We start from the raw sequence: 14,646 nt of genomic DNA on the forward strand, positions 1-14,646 counted from the left end.
ATTCAAGAGGTGGATTGGGCAGCATCTATTTTATCCACTTAGAGGGTTTTATATATTTTCCCCTGGTTCTTGGCTGAGTACTGCACGTAAGAAACATCTGATAAGTTGCACAAATAAATAAAGTAGATGAACACTTCATTATCACCACCAAATAGCATTACTAAACTTTACCTGCAACTTGCTTGTGCCACCTTCAAAAGCTGAATGAAACGATCCACAAGAGGTAAGCAGATGGGTCCAAGGAGCAGCTCAAAGTTCGGCTGCATGAGCTCTGTCAAGCCCTTCATGAAGCTGCTATCACAGCAGTAGACCTTGTTATGTGGAGTTATCATGTAAGGAATAAATGTGTAGTTCCCAGTGCACATCTGTGGAAAGAGGAGGTGCCAGAAGGTGGTGAGCTGGCCTGCAGACTCCACACTGATGTAACCCTAAATCCTACTTTTAAATAATAATCCTGAATGTGAAGGTAAATTTTTAAAAACCTCATTTCCTATTTAATGACCTATGAAAACGGAAATCTCTTCCAATTTCTTTAATTCCTTACTTCAAATAATTAGGACTTACAGATGATGAAAAAAAAAGTATGGCACAGTTTCTATCAATTGATTAAATATTTATTCACCATTTCTCATGGCTAAGGCAAAATGATATATGCTGTAGGTAAAACAGGGTAGCTTAAAACACAGCCTTTGGCCTTCAGGGAACTTAAACTTTAGTCAGAGAGACACAGCATAAATACATGGAAATGATAAGAGCTAACATTTCAGGGCTGCCCATGTGACAGCAATGTGTGAGTGAGGCCAGAATAAACTGCTCCCCCCCAGGCTGCTCTATCGCAGTCGTGGCTCCATTAGTGTCCCAGTTACTAAACCTAGAGACCCTGAAGTTATCCTTGATGCTTCCATTTCCTTCCATAGCTTATCAAAGTCCTGTCTATTCCGCCTCGTATTGGTCCATTTCCCTCCATCTTCTCTGCCAACACTGCAGACCATGCCACCAACATACCTGGCCCGAGCCATTGTAATTGGCTTTTAGCTGGGCTCTCTGCTTCTCTTCTTGCCCATCAATCTATTTTCTACCCAGCTGTCAAAGTGATCTTTCAACAACCTATATCAGATGACTTCCCTCAGGTGCTTCAAGCCCCTTCATTTGCTCCTGGCATGAAGATAAAACAGGTCACTGTAGCCTACAAGGGCTTGACTATCCAAACACTGCCTCTCTCTCCAGCCTCAGCCTGTGCCACTCTCCGCTCACTCAGCACCGCCTTCTGTCCGCTCCCGATGATGCCAAGTGAGGGTGCACTAGTGCAAACAAAAGTGGAGGTGGGAAGTGTAAAGGAGAAATTGAACTGGACACCCCTGAGTAAGCGAGTCGTAACCAGAGCTTAGGGCTCAGGGAAGGAGAAGTGAATAGATAAGGGTTTCAAACTCTATATGCTGGGCAGTGGGAATCATGGAAGGATTCAGAGCAGGAAAGAAAACATAAACAAAGTTGTGCATTTTGACAGTCTGGCCAGAAAACGGAAAGAACTGAAAGAGAAAGAAACGAGATTTAAGGAAATTAGGTGGGAAGCTACAAAGCATGACCAGATTGACAGCAGCAACAGTGGACGTGTGCACTTGACTTCAAGAAGAAAACATCATGGAGACCAGCCAGCTGATTACAGACACTGAGAGAGATGAAGAGGAAGGCATCAAAGGTGACTCTACAGTTGTAAATGAGGCTCCTTAAAGAAGAGTGGGATCCTTAACAAAAAGCAAGAATTCAGAAGGCGGAACCAGACTTAATTATTTATAAACAGATTACACTCCGGGGCACTTGATAGGTATCAGGTAACGAATTATACACAGAGCCTGACTTCCAGTTAAAATATGAGAAGAACTTCAAGTGGGTGAGATTTGATTTGGGGTGGGTAGGGTGACATGCACACTTTTGAAAGGGTGGAATTTAAGGGGAACAGGACATCTAAAGGGATAATGTCCAAAACAGAGTTGGACATGTGTGATTGGAATGTAAAAGAGTTTCAAGCCAAAATACAGACCTGGTGATTCTTTGGCATGGCTGAATCTGAGGAAATGGGAGAGACCTCTAAGAGAAAAATCCAGAGAGAAAGCAAAAAGCAGGGGGCTGAAAACTAGAATGAGATGGGTGGAAAACTCTATTTATCACTGTTCTAGGGAGTCCAGAAGCCCAGATTATTTGTTCCATGTCAGAATTACAGAGAACGATGCATCACTTCTCTTATCCTTCGAACTAAACAAATGAGAGCAAACATTTATTCACCTTGGCATGTGCCGGGGAATGAATGGCCATACATTCACAACAGCCCACTGAAGGAGGGGATCTTGTCTCCATTTTACAGGTGAGGGTTCAGGTAAGGCTTGGCAAGGTCACACAGCTGGGCTGTGATGTGTCTGGGACTCCAGTCCAGGAACTCCTTCTCCAGAGGTCCTGCCATTATGGCTTCGGGGCTGGGCACCCTCCCGCCTGGGCTTGACCTGACGGCACATCAACCCCTTTGCCTCAGGTCACCTTGCACAGACCCCTGCATGAGCCAAGTTACTGCCTTGTAGCAAACAGATGAGAAGTGTCAAATGCCCTTACGGTTAGGTTTAATTATTTATGAACATGTTATTCTTTGAGGCACTTGTATTTCAGGTAATGAAGCAGAAACTGGACGTGACTTCCATTTAAAGTGCGAGAAGAACCTCCCAAGGTTGACATTTGATTTTTAAATCAAGCACATTAAATTGTTCCTTTTGCAAGTTCTCCTTGATGGACCAATAATTGGAAGACTAGTGGGGAAGAGGAAAAATAAACATATCCTGCTACTAAAATGTTACCAAGATCCCACAGCAGGTCCACCATTTTAATCCTTTTACCCAAGCCACTGTCTAAACAGAAAAGAAAGGCAAGTATATCAAGAGATTGCTTTTCAAAGTTTCTGGAGCTTAAACTATGAGGGAGCTATATAAAAGAGCAACAGAATCAAATACTCTTGTTTTAGATAAGCACTTGGACTCAAAATTACAAAGAAAGGCTCTCAATCTTCTGAGTCACAAAATAAGGACAAACAGGTCACTTTTAGAGTTTCTTCTGCTGCTGGATAAAGTTCTGTATCCTCAAAAGCCTTAATACCATGTGTATCTGTGTATAAGACATGAACCAGGACACATTATTACTGAAAGATTGGATATTGGGGGATAATGCATCTGTGTAAAACTAATTCTATCAGATGTCTGGGTGTGTGTTGAGCAGTAGGCGGGTAAAGAGAGAAAATGAGAGTCATGCAAACAGCAGAGGAAATCAGATTCCTGAAACTGTCTTCAAACCCCATGGGATGAGGTTTCAGAATCCTTGTTGAAGGTATTCAGCATGCTAAGGTTTTCCCAAGTTCCTGGCCTCACTGCTCTTTTTGGAGTCTCTTCCCTATGTTTCTAAGGCAATTTTTTTTTTCAATGTCCCATTGTTTATGGCCAAAAAAGGAGGAGAGCAGTAAAGAGCAGGAGGCACATGGATGCTTCTAGGTCTGAGCTGAGAGCCAGCCGAGTGAGCATGCAGTGGGGAGAAAGTGTGCATGCGGGGAGCGGGGAGCGGGGAGTGGACTTCAGATTGTTTTTTTAAATTAATTAATTAATTAATTTTAACATCTTTATTGGAGTATAATCGCTTTACAATGTTGTCTTAGTTTCTGCTGTATAACAGAGTGAATCCGCTACATGTATACATATATCCCCATATCTCCTACCTCTTGCATCTCCCTCCCACCCTTCGTGTTTTTTAAAAAGATAACAGCTGCTGAGAAAAGCACTTTTTCAAAATGATGAACACTAATAATAAGGGAACATTTATTTCCCAAGCTGGCTCACGTACAACTTACAAATACCATTACTGCAATTTCTTTTTACAGATTGCTACCAAACCCCGAGTTTGAAATAAATAATAATCCAAAGCAAATAAAAACAATGACTGTGTGATCAAGAAAAGACATTTCAGGTGCAACAACTGTCTTTTATTAATAAGATACTAATTCTAAAATATTTAAACCTACTTCTTGAAAAAGAAAGACCACAGCACATTTCTTTACATTTCAAAATACTAAGGCATGATCATAAAATAACAAGGCTGATCTCTCCGGCCTATGCTTGTTTTCATGGCTATAAAAACACACAGCTCAAAATCTAAATATGTTCTCCCCGATTACCTTCACTGCTTTTGTTTTAAAAAATAAGTCAATTCTGTTTCTCAATTTTTAAAGGTTACATAAAGGTGAACATAAGTATGTATGGAAAATGAATTAAGCTTCTGGGAAGATATGCTCTCAGCAGTCAAACTTATTGAAATATATGCTCAGAATACTCAACTTTTGAGAAGGACACCCAGCACCGGAAACACAGCAGCTTACTCAAGTCAATGGGTGACTTGTTCATAACGTGTAGTATAGGGTCAACTTATAAACCTGCTTCCCCACACATCCAACCCATCACTGGGCATGATTAGCTCTTCCCTGCCATTCAGGTAAATGCCACCTCCTCTGAAAGACCTTCCATCCCCGCTTGAGGGAAGGGGCACCCACTCTTTGGCACACACGACCTTATGTTAATTTCTAATTTGTCTGTTTGCTTATTTGCTTGACCTCCTCCCCCAGCAAGACTGTGGCACTTCTCAGTTGTTGTCTCCTGAGACAGTTATGAATGGGTTGTCTCTACTTTCAGCCTTCACAGTGAGTCTCTTGTGGCACTAAGCCCAAAGCCTGGCACATAGTTCATGTTCCATCAACATTTGCTTCACAAAATCTGTTACACTGAATTGATGCATGAAGCAGTAATTGTTCATTTCCTGTTGAGATGTGAAGAATGAGTTTATCATGGCAACATTATTTATGCTGCAATGAGTCTCTGATCTGAACTCTTAAATTTCTTAAATCTTTATATCTTAAATTTCCAATCTAAGGGAAATTTACCCATTGTACTCTTAATCTTATCCTCATCTTAAATGGAATCATGTGCAGATCTTTATGTAGTATGTTATTTCCACTCTAAGTTTCAGAGATACATTCTTTAAGGTTTTAAATACTGGCTTACCTTCCAAAATGAAAAACCATTGGCATAACAAGGCTGATTTTGGAATATATTATAATTATCTTTCATGCATTTAAAAATTTTTAAATTTATTTTTTATCACTTTTTAACTTTTGTTTAATTCTGTGTGGAGGGTAAGAACTTTGAAGGGTGGTTTCAAAGGTCTTAAAGTGTGGTTTACAAGACTTAGGAACTTGGACTTCCCTGGTGGCGCAGTGGTTAAGAATCTGCCTGCCAATGCAGGGTACACGGGTTTGAGCCCTGGTCCGGGAAGATCCCACATGCCGCGGAGCAACTAAGCCCATGCGCCATAACTACTGAGCCTGTGCTCTAGAGCCCGCAAGCCACAACTACTGATCCCGTGTGCCACAACTACTGAAGCCCGCACACCTAGAGCCCATGCTCCGCAACAGGAGAAGCCATCGCAATAAGAAGCCCGTGCACCACAATGAAGAGAAGCCCCCTCCTTGGGCTTCCCTGGTGGCACAGTGGTTGAGAGTCCGCCTGCCGATGCAGGGGACACGGGTTCGTGCCCCGGTCTGGGAGGATCCCACATGCCGCGAAGCGGCTGGGCCCGTGAGCCATGGCTGCTGAGCCTGCGCATCTGGAGCCTGTGCTCCGCAACGGGAGAGGCCACAACAGTGAGAGGCCCGCGTACCGCAAAAGAAAAAAAAAAAAAGAGTAGCCCCCGCTCGCCACAGCTAGAGAAAGCCCGTGGGCAGCAATGAAGACCCAATGCAGCCAAAAATAAATAAATTTAATTAAAAAAAAAGAATAGAATGTGTGTGATATTATAAAAGAAAAAACAGGACTTAGGAACTTAAGTCAGTACCAATATAAAGATGATAGAGGTATGTATATACCAATATATCGATACAAATCTCCATACGTGTGTGTGTACATGTGTATATATGTGTGTATATGTATATTTATAATTTGTATATATAGTGTATATATACAGTGTATATACAGACATAGAAATCTATATATGTATATATACAGAGAGACATACATATACATATGTGTGTGTATCAGTGTATGTATATATGCTGCTTTAGTAACACTCATAATTACACAAAATTGAATATAGTATGGAAATTTTTTTCTAAAACATAATTATATATAGAAGAAAACAGGTATCAGTGTCATCTCCCATTAGTATAAAGTTTCACTATAAAGCAATATTTATGTAAAATAATCCATATTTATATTGATGTGTTAGAAATTCTAAAGAGGAAACAAAGAAATAGAAATTAATAATTGTGGAAATTATACCAGAGATCAGTTGATGGAAAAGAAAAGATAAAAAAGTTTCTGGAAGGGTTAAGTAAAATACTCACAGTATTCTTCTGGCAAATGATTTCCTGAAAAATGAGAAAAGAGAAAAGTAAAGCAGAAGTTAATACAAAATTAATTCAACTAATTAATTAAAATATTCTATGTAGAAAAATTTGTATTAACGATTTTATTATTTATTAATTTAGCAATTGGAAATTTAAAATATGAAAAGAAGGTATAGAGTAAGCTTCTGCATCTAAGTTTACAGTCTGATGGAGGAGACAAGAATGCACAAAGGTACCGTCTACGGTTGAAGGAAAACAGCATAAACACGTAGACTCCAAAACCCCAATAACCAAAAAATCATTTCTGCAGAGTATGTATGTGCAGAATTATCTTATAGCTACAATCTTTTTGGGAAGAGATTTAAATGAGTTTGCTTTCCCAAAGCACAATCTCACTTATGCCCTGGGAAGAAACATAGCAGCATGCTTGGAATAAAGCTGAAAGTAAAGGGTATTGGCTACTTGTCAGAGTGGGCAAATCCACATGTAGACAATAAGAGCATCTGACAACAACTAGTCATAAATATTGTTACGTATTGTTCCGTAAGAAGTGAAATGTGATAAATACACTGCAGGCAGCATCCCTATCTTCTAGGCTGTGAGAAATAAGTGAGATCATGCAAATAACGTGGCTATACCGTGTCTGGTGTATAGAAAGTTCCCAATAAAGCTAGCTAACATATTATTCCTAGACTTTAAAATGACTAGAGACGTGAAAGAGACAATCTAGAAGAGCCTGTGGCATAAGGGCTTCACTGAGGTTGGGGAATCATGATTTAGGAAGGAGAGATGGGACAGTGTTTTGGAAAAGATGGCATGTATGTTGCCATGGAAACAGGAAATGTAAGGCATTCGTGGAGCCTAAAGGGTGGTCCATCTGGCCAAGAAGAGGAGCCAGCTCAGGGGAGGTAAGAGAGGAGCAGAGGAGGAACACAAGGCCCAGGGGACCAGCTGTCATTCATCCCAGGATCAATATGGGGCAAAAGGGAACCTAGGAAGGCTTTGGCTTGGAGCAGCATGTAAGATTTTTGAATGTTTATGGGTAACAGATGAGGAAGCAAAAATCTATAGAGGAAGGAATTGTGCAGCGTAATTGTGAGAGTCATAAAGATGTATATAAAATACTAAAAGAGACCCATCAATACCTCACAACCTTGCTGATGAAAAAAGAACATATACACATTTATAAAGAAACATTATAAGCCTGTACGCGCAGGCATGTATGCACACGCATGCTACAACCAGAGAGCTATACTGTAGCAAGGGCTGGGGTTTCTAAGAGGAGGATGTTCCTAGAGTTTGAGGAAGGCTGAAAAGATCTTCAGAGAAGGTGGAACTCAAGAGGAGCCAAGAACATGTCACACCTTCCAAAGGCGAAGCAGGGAGGTGGAGATCCAGGCTAAAGGACTTAGGAGCCACAAAGGCCCATTTAGGGAACAATAAATATTACTACTGGGGGCTAAAGAAAACAGATCATTTCGAGAAGTACAGAAGAGAGAAATAAAGGGGTACTTGGAAAAGATCTTGAATTCAATCATTGGGCTAAAACAAAGTTCATTTTGGCACACATTGATAATATTAGACAGTTATCTGGGGCCTTACTGAAGAAGGCCTTGAATGTCAAAATAAAGTACTTTGTTGTGTGGGCATTTGGGCATATGACAGTAAACGTGGTTTTTTTTAGGTGAATGATATACATAAAGAAGTATCAGCACACACAAGGACACTGTAAAAGCAAAGGTTTGGAACAACACGAATGCTCTATAAACTAGAAACTGGCTGAATAAACTATGGTCCCTCCATACGATGGAATACAATGCAGCTGAACAAAGGATGAGGAAGTTCTCTACAGAGTGATATGGAAAGGTCTCCAAGATATACTGCTAAGTGAACAAAAGCAAAGGACAGAATGGTTGTTACCCTATGCTCCTATTTATGTATATAAAAGGGAGAAAAAGAAAATTCTAATTTGTGTATTTCTAAAAATCTCTCTGGAAGAATATACAAGAAACTATTAACAGTGGTTGCCAATGGAGAGGGGAGCTGGCTGGCTGGGGGACAAGGATGGGAGCATGATTTTCACTAACATATCCTTTGCACTTATAAATTTTTGTATCGGGTGAATGCATTACCCAAGAAAGAAATAATTAAAAGGTAAACATTGTTAAAGTTTTAAAAATATGAATTAGATAGTGGTATTTAGTATTGGATGGGAAAAAGCATTTAGGTAGTTATTGCCAAAGCTCAGGGATGCCAAAATAAGGACTGGGACAAGGGTGGTGCCCTGGGAGATGGAAATTAAGAGACAAATGAGTGATGTTGTTGAGGAAGGTTGAAAGTGGCTTTTCCCACAGTGTTTCACAGGTGGTTAATGCATCTCTCCACCCATCCATATACACACACACACACACACACACACACACACACACACGGTTCATGAAAAACATAAATAGGAAAATGTTGGATAATCACAAAGCCAGGAACATAGCATGCGGGATTTTCCAAACTTAATTTATGGAGCATCTCTCCAGAGTAGCAAACTACACCCTTTCCTGAGATAGGCATGTCCTTCTCTCATCCCTCTAAGTAAAAAAACAAAAGAACAAACAAACAAACAAAACACACCCTTATCTTCATCCTGTACCACACAGCATGCTCTGCGAATAGCATAAGAAACCTGTTCTCTGTGAAGCAGGCCTTGACTGCCTTCAATGACACCTAACCTCCTAACAGAAACAGGCGATGTCCTTATTTTTGCCCTCATGACCCCTCATACGGACCTCTATGAAGCACTGCATGTACGACATTGCAAATATTGCTTCGTACAATTCTCCTATCCTACATCATGAGTTCCTTGGATGCAAGAGCCTTGTTTAGTTCATATTTGTATCCCCACTGATTGCCTAGCAGATTGCAGGGCATATAGTTGATGCTCAATAAAAGGATGAACACATTAATTAGTTAATGAATGTATAAAATACTGGACTATGAATTAGGATAGATACGCGTAAGTCTTGGCTCTGCTCCTGAGTGGCCACGTGCCATTTCACCTCTCTCTAATATAACACACAAAGAATTGGATTGAGTGATCGCTGGTCCCTTCCAACTCTGTATTCTACCATTTACTTTTAGCTAAAGGCCTATCAGAGTCAGCACTGTCCTTGTGCCAGTGGAAGGAGAGATGTCCTCATGCCCAGCACAGGAGCTACTCTACCATGATTTCTGTTTGGTGCATCTGGCACAGAAATGGAGGTGGTGATGAAGGGAGCTGTGGTGAGGGCTGAGTGCGCTGAAGCCTCCCCTCTGCTTGGCACCATAGGAAATAACCACAGCTGCTACTGGCCTACAGCCAACACGTTATGTCTTCCTGAAGAATTGCTCACTGAAGTAATAACCCTCTTACGTGTCTTCTTTGCTTTCATTTCAGGTAATGCGTGCATTATAACAAATTCTAAAAGTATATTAAATCACCCCTATAGCAATCTACTGAATTCTTATGAATGCTTGCTCATGTTTTATAGAAGCTAAATGGATACAAATGGCTCTCTTGAAGGAGAGTTTACTTACAGCTTACGATGCAACCTTAAGGGAGGTATCAACTATAAAGAAAGAAAGGTACTATTTGTGCATTTTAACTCAGTACAAATAAATAGCAAACAAGACCTCAAAAGGTATCTAACTACTGAGGTAGAATAGTGAATGTTTAATTTGTGCTAAATCTACTGAAGGAAAAAAAAGGACGAAGGGAATAAATTTAAGAGGCAACTGCAATATTTCACATCACTTCATGGAAACTTTTCACCTAAAGTGCCTAGAAATGAAAAAAATAAAAGTCAACATAAATTCCAGTTCCTTACCAGTGAAATGTTTCTGAAGATGCATTACCCCACTACAACTTTGTTCTTGTCTAAAGTCTTTAGGAGGCTTTTGATCAGCGCACTCACTGGCTGTAACAAAAACCTCCTCAAATGTTTTTTCAATACTCCAGGACCCTTTGATAACCAACCCCAGAAGCAAGACAAATGAGACAATCTAGCCTAGGTCTCATTCCAAGGGAAGACAAAGACAACTTTTGAGAGCTATTTGGGACAATGTAACATTGAAGAGGTCATTGTAAGGATAAATAAATGGAGAGTCCCCCAAATTGGAAAGTTTCTGTAACTAACATTTAGGTAATTACAGCCAGAAGTAGGAAGTGGGAACAGCTGGTGTGAGGTTGCCAAGGCAAATGGACTCAGGGTGGAAGAAACAGAGTTAGCAACCAGGATCTGTTTCCTGAAAGAAAAGAAAGGAGAGGGCTGGGAGTTCTTGGCCAGGAAAAAAGACCATGGCTCCCCTGCTGGTGACCTTCTAGGTCTTCTCTTCTGATATATCCTTCTGTCCCAGTGGAACATGGCTAGTTTTCTACTAAAGTTAGGAAAAAAGGAATCTTTTTTGTACTCCCCACCTCCATCCTCTTACCTGATTTCAATGCTTCAAAGCTAAACAAAGAAATATCAGATGGGCTGCTGTGAACAGCATGGGCCTCACTGAGAAGGTGGGACTCATCTTTACCCTTCCACATGCTGAGCGGGCTTAGAAAGAACACGCCAACACGGGTGTCACAGAACTGGCCCATCTTTAAAGTTAGGGAACTAAGTAGACTTGTGCTTACATGTTATGCTTACATAAAAGCTCGAGTTAAAAAAAAAAAATCTAACAACAACCTGGAAAATCATATTTTTAACAGACATATGAAATCTGTGGACAGACTTAGAGGGAAATGTACCTGATGACAAGTCCAAGAATATGGGGCTTGTCCTGCTCTGACACTTATTAACTGTGTGTGCCTCTAAGTCATTGCATCCCTGTGGATTTAGTTCTCATCTGTAAAGAAAGCATCTTCTATCTGTTCAATCTACACAGTAACTTGTCTATCTCATTGGGTCATTTTGAAAGACCAAATGAAATAAGTTTATGAGAGACCTTCAAGTGTTTTAAAGCCATAGGCAATATGAGGTATTAATACTATCAAACCAGACAACCCCAACTCAATTCCCACCGTTATCAGATACAGAGGCATCTTGTACCTGTGTTGTTCATGATCATGGGGAAGAACACATCATGATCATGGGTAAGACATACGAGCAACTGTCAATAAAAACAACCTGTACCAAAAATCAGGTTAAATTATACCCAGGCTGGAAAGCAATCCTAAAAGAAATTCTAGACTTTCTTCTCCTCCTCTATTACTTTTGTTTCAAGTTAAAAAAAATTTATCTTGGTGGGAGAACTCTACTGTAAGTAGATACATATCTTCAAACAGCTGAGATGCTGAAGAGTGACACTTTATACGTTCAGCATTTGAAAGAGCTTCTTAACGCAAACTTCTTATAATGTGTTGTTATTATTAAAATCAACTTTCTCTTTTTTGTCATCAGCTGTTTCTTTCAGCAATGCCTAATTGGACCATATTATTCAAGTACAAGTATTTCTCAAAAAACAAACTGTATTGTTGCAAAGTTAAAACATAATGAATTTCAGCACAGTAAATTACATTTTACACATAGATTTCAGTAAAAATTTCAAGGATGCATTCTAAAAGGACTCAAATAGGATGATGGGTTGCAGTGCCACAAAGATCAACTTCCACAGGAAGAATCAATTATTTATAATGAACAAAAGGGAACAGAATCCAGCAAGCCTTGCCCCATTTGGGTGGGAGTTAGGAGGCTTTCAGACTCACACCTGTGTGCAGAGGTATTCCTTCTTGCTTTTTAAGGTATTCGAACTCATGGTCCTGTGATGAAAGTCTCTACAAATGAAGAGAATACCTGGTGCCAACCCAGAGATATGACGTCATCTTCCATTCACTATGTAGCATAGATTCCCTTCTCCCTTTGACAAAATGAAAATAAGATGCTGGAAACAATGGGATGGGGGAGGGTAAAGGAGGAATTAGGAAGGAAAGCAAGGGCATACTTTATCCAGTATACAGATAATTCCTTTGAAGATGTAATATTGCTAATTGACATCAAAGAAAACTGGATTTTCTAGTCTCAAGCCCTTTCCCCAACCTCAGGGATTCAACGACTGGAAATCAATTCCTGCTAAAGAAATCATTCATCTAGTCTGTCAGTTCAAGATCTTGAGAGAAAATCTTGATACAGCAGTGCTCACAGGTATTTCTTAGCTGTTCCTCCCCAAAATTGTCTCTTTTTCTTCCCCCAATTTGACATGGAATTATTATAGCTCAGGTGAAAGTCAGATAATTTCTGGAATAAGTAAAACAAAAGAACAAGACTATTTTTTTCTCTCAACAGAAAAAAAAAATCTTTCCATGAAATATTAAAAAGTGTATGTGGGGGCTTCCCTGGTGGCGCAGTGGTTGAGAGTCTGCCTGCCGATGCAGGGGACGCGAGTTCGTGCCCCGGTCCGGGAAGATCCCACATGCCGTGGTAGAGGCTGGGCCCGTGAGCCATGGCCGCTGAGCCTGCGCGGCCGGAGCCTGTGCTCTGCAGCGGGTGAGGCCACAACAGTGAGAGGCCCGCGTACCGCAAAAAAAAAAAAAAAAAAAAAAAAGGGTATGTGATGGCTAAGTTGAACAGGGGAGATACAGAATGCCATGGTTTACAAATCAACGGTTAGTTATCAAGTAAGCAAGACACTTGTGAAAATGTCCAGGAGCAGCACTGTTATATGGGGCAGGGCCAACGTTCACAAATCGTTAGACTACTTTATAGGATCATATTCTCAAATGACTTTTTTCCCTAATACTTACTGTGTACTTTGTACCACTAAGTTAAGTGTTATTTTAGAGTGCTGAAAAGAATGCAGTAAAAATTCATTATTAAACTGAAGAATCATAAACCTTTGGGAAAATGACAAATTTTAATTTCATACGCAATTCAATCTAAAACTAAACTCATCTTAGTTACTTATCTTGGTAAGGGAGATAAAACTTTAAGAAAAGGAAGCAATGGTGTAAGACGAAAAAAAAAGTTTCATGGGTTTAAGAACACTCTAGAATCTGAGCAAATTTGCCAAATACATGTAAAAATTTAACTTAAGTTCAAGGTATTTATAACAAAAATTACCTTGATCACCTCACCAATTTACTAGAAACTGGTATAATCATCAAATTTTACAACATGGACATCACTGCCTGCTCTTTGCAAAACTATAACCATTGGCTTCAGGTGGAAATGAATGATTACCAGAAAAACAGACAACGTCCAATTTCTCATATATAAGCACTAAAGGAGATTGGGTCTCTCTGTATCTACAGATATACATCATGGGTCTAGGTACCATGGAACTGTTTGAATGAGCAACTATGGTAGTTCTCAAGGTTCATCCATGTTGTAGCATGTGTCAGAATTTCCTTCCTTTTTAAAGCTGAATAATGTTCCATTGTATGTGTATACCACATTGTGTTTTATCCATTCATCCACTGATGGACATTTAAGTTGCTTCCATCTTTTGGCTATTGTAAGTAATGCTGTTATGAACATGGCTGTACAAGTATCTCGTGTAGGTACTATATTCAGTGAGATGGTGAAGGATTACGCATGTAGATAGACTGCTGTAGAGAACAGTTTATGAAAGCAAATCCCATCTGAAAAGTGACTTTTCAAGCAATGGTTACAGAGACTTCCCTGGTGGCGCAGTGGGTAAGAATCTGCCTGCCAATGCAGGGGACACGGGCTTGATCCCTGGTCCGGGAAGATCCCACATGCCGCAGAGCAGCTTAGCCCGTGCGCCTCAACTACTGAAGCCCGCATGCCTAGAGCCCATGCTCTGCAATAAGAGAAGCCACCACAATAAGAAGCTCGCGCACTGCAATGAAGAGTAGCCCCTGCTCACTGCTGCGACTAGAGAAAGCCCACGTGCAGCAACAAAGACCCAACGCAGCAAAAATAAATAAATAAATAAAATATCCCTGGACCAATTTAAAAAAAAAAAAAGCAATGGTTACGGAGAAAAATACAACTAAATTTCTTGAATAAGGAATAATCTCACATAATCATTAAGCTTCAACACAAGCTGTGTCACCACTAACTGATGTGTATATCAATCTCTAGACAAAGATTTATTCTGCAATGGATAAAATGGGAATAAAGCCTATCCTAGTGCAGAAAGAAAGATCCAAATGCATGTGAGGCTTTCTAACCACAGCTAGAACATTAGAAAAAAGAAACTAAAAAAATATTTTGAGATTCAAATGCCCAAAATAGATGTAA

At 40.1% G+C, this 14,646-nt stretch overlaps 1 protein-coding gene across 5 annotated transcripts in view; it reads right to left on the reverse strand.

Moving 5' to 3' along the window:
• The window catches only part of MAP3K5 (mitogen-activated protein kinase kinase kinase 5), a 207,597-nt gene that overhangs the window by 127,875 nt on the left and 65,076 nt on the right, over positions 1–14,646 (reverse strand). For 3 of the 5 annotated variants that reach the window (XM_029223390.1, XM_029223389.1, XM_029223394.1), the window contains 2 exons: positions 6,422–6,445; positions 172–365 (listed from right to left, as the gene is read on the reverse strand). In XM_029223390.1, coding sequence (XP_029079223.1) covers positions 172–365; positions 6,422–6,445 — 218 coding nt within the window. The remainder of the gene's footprint in view (positions 1–171; positions 366–6,421; positions 6,446–14,646) is intronic. The other 2 variants (XM_029223393.1, XM_029223392.1) reach the window with 1 other exon arrangement.

Source organism: Monodon monoceros, unplaced genomic scaffold (assembly GCF_005190385.1).
Source record: "Monodon monoceros isolate NGI ecotype Baffin Bay Population unplaced genomic scaffold, NGI_Narwhal_1 Super_Scaffold_15, whole genome shotgun sequence".
Lineage (NCBI taxonomy): Eukaryota > Metazoa > Chordata > Mammalia > Artiodactyla > Monodontidae > Monodon > Monodon monoceros.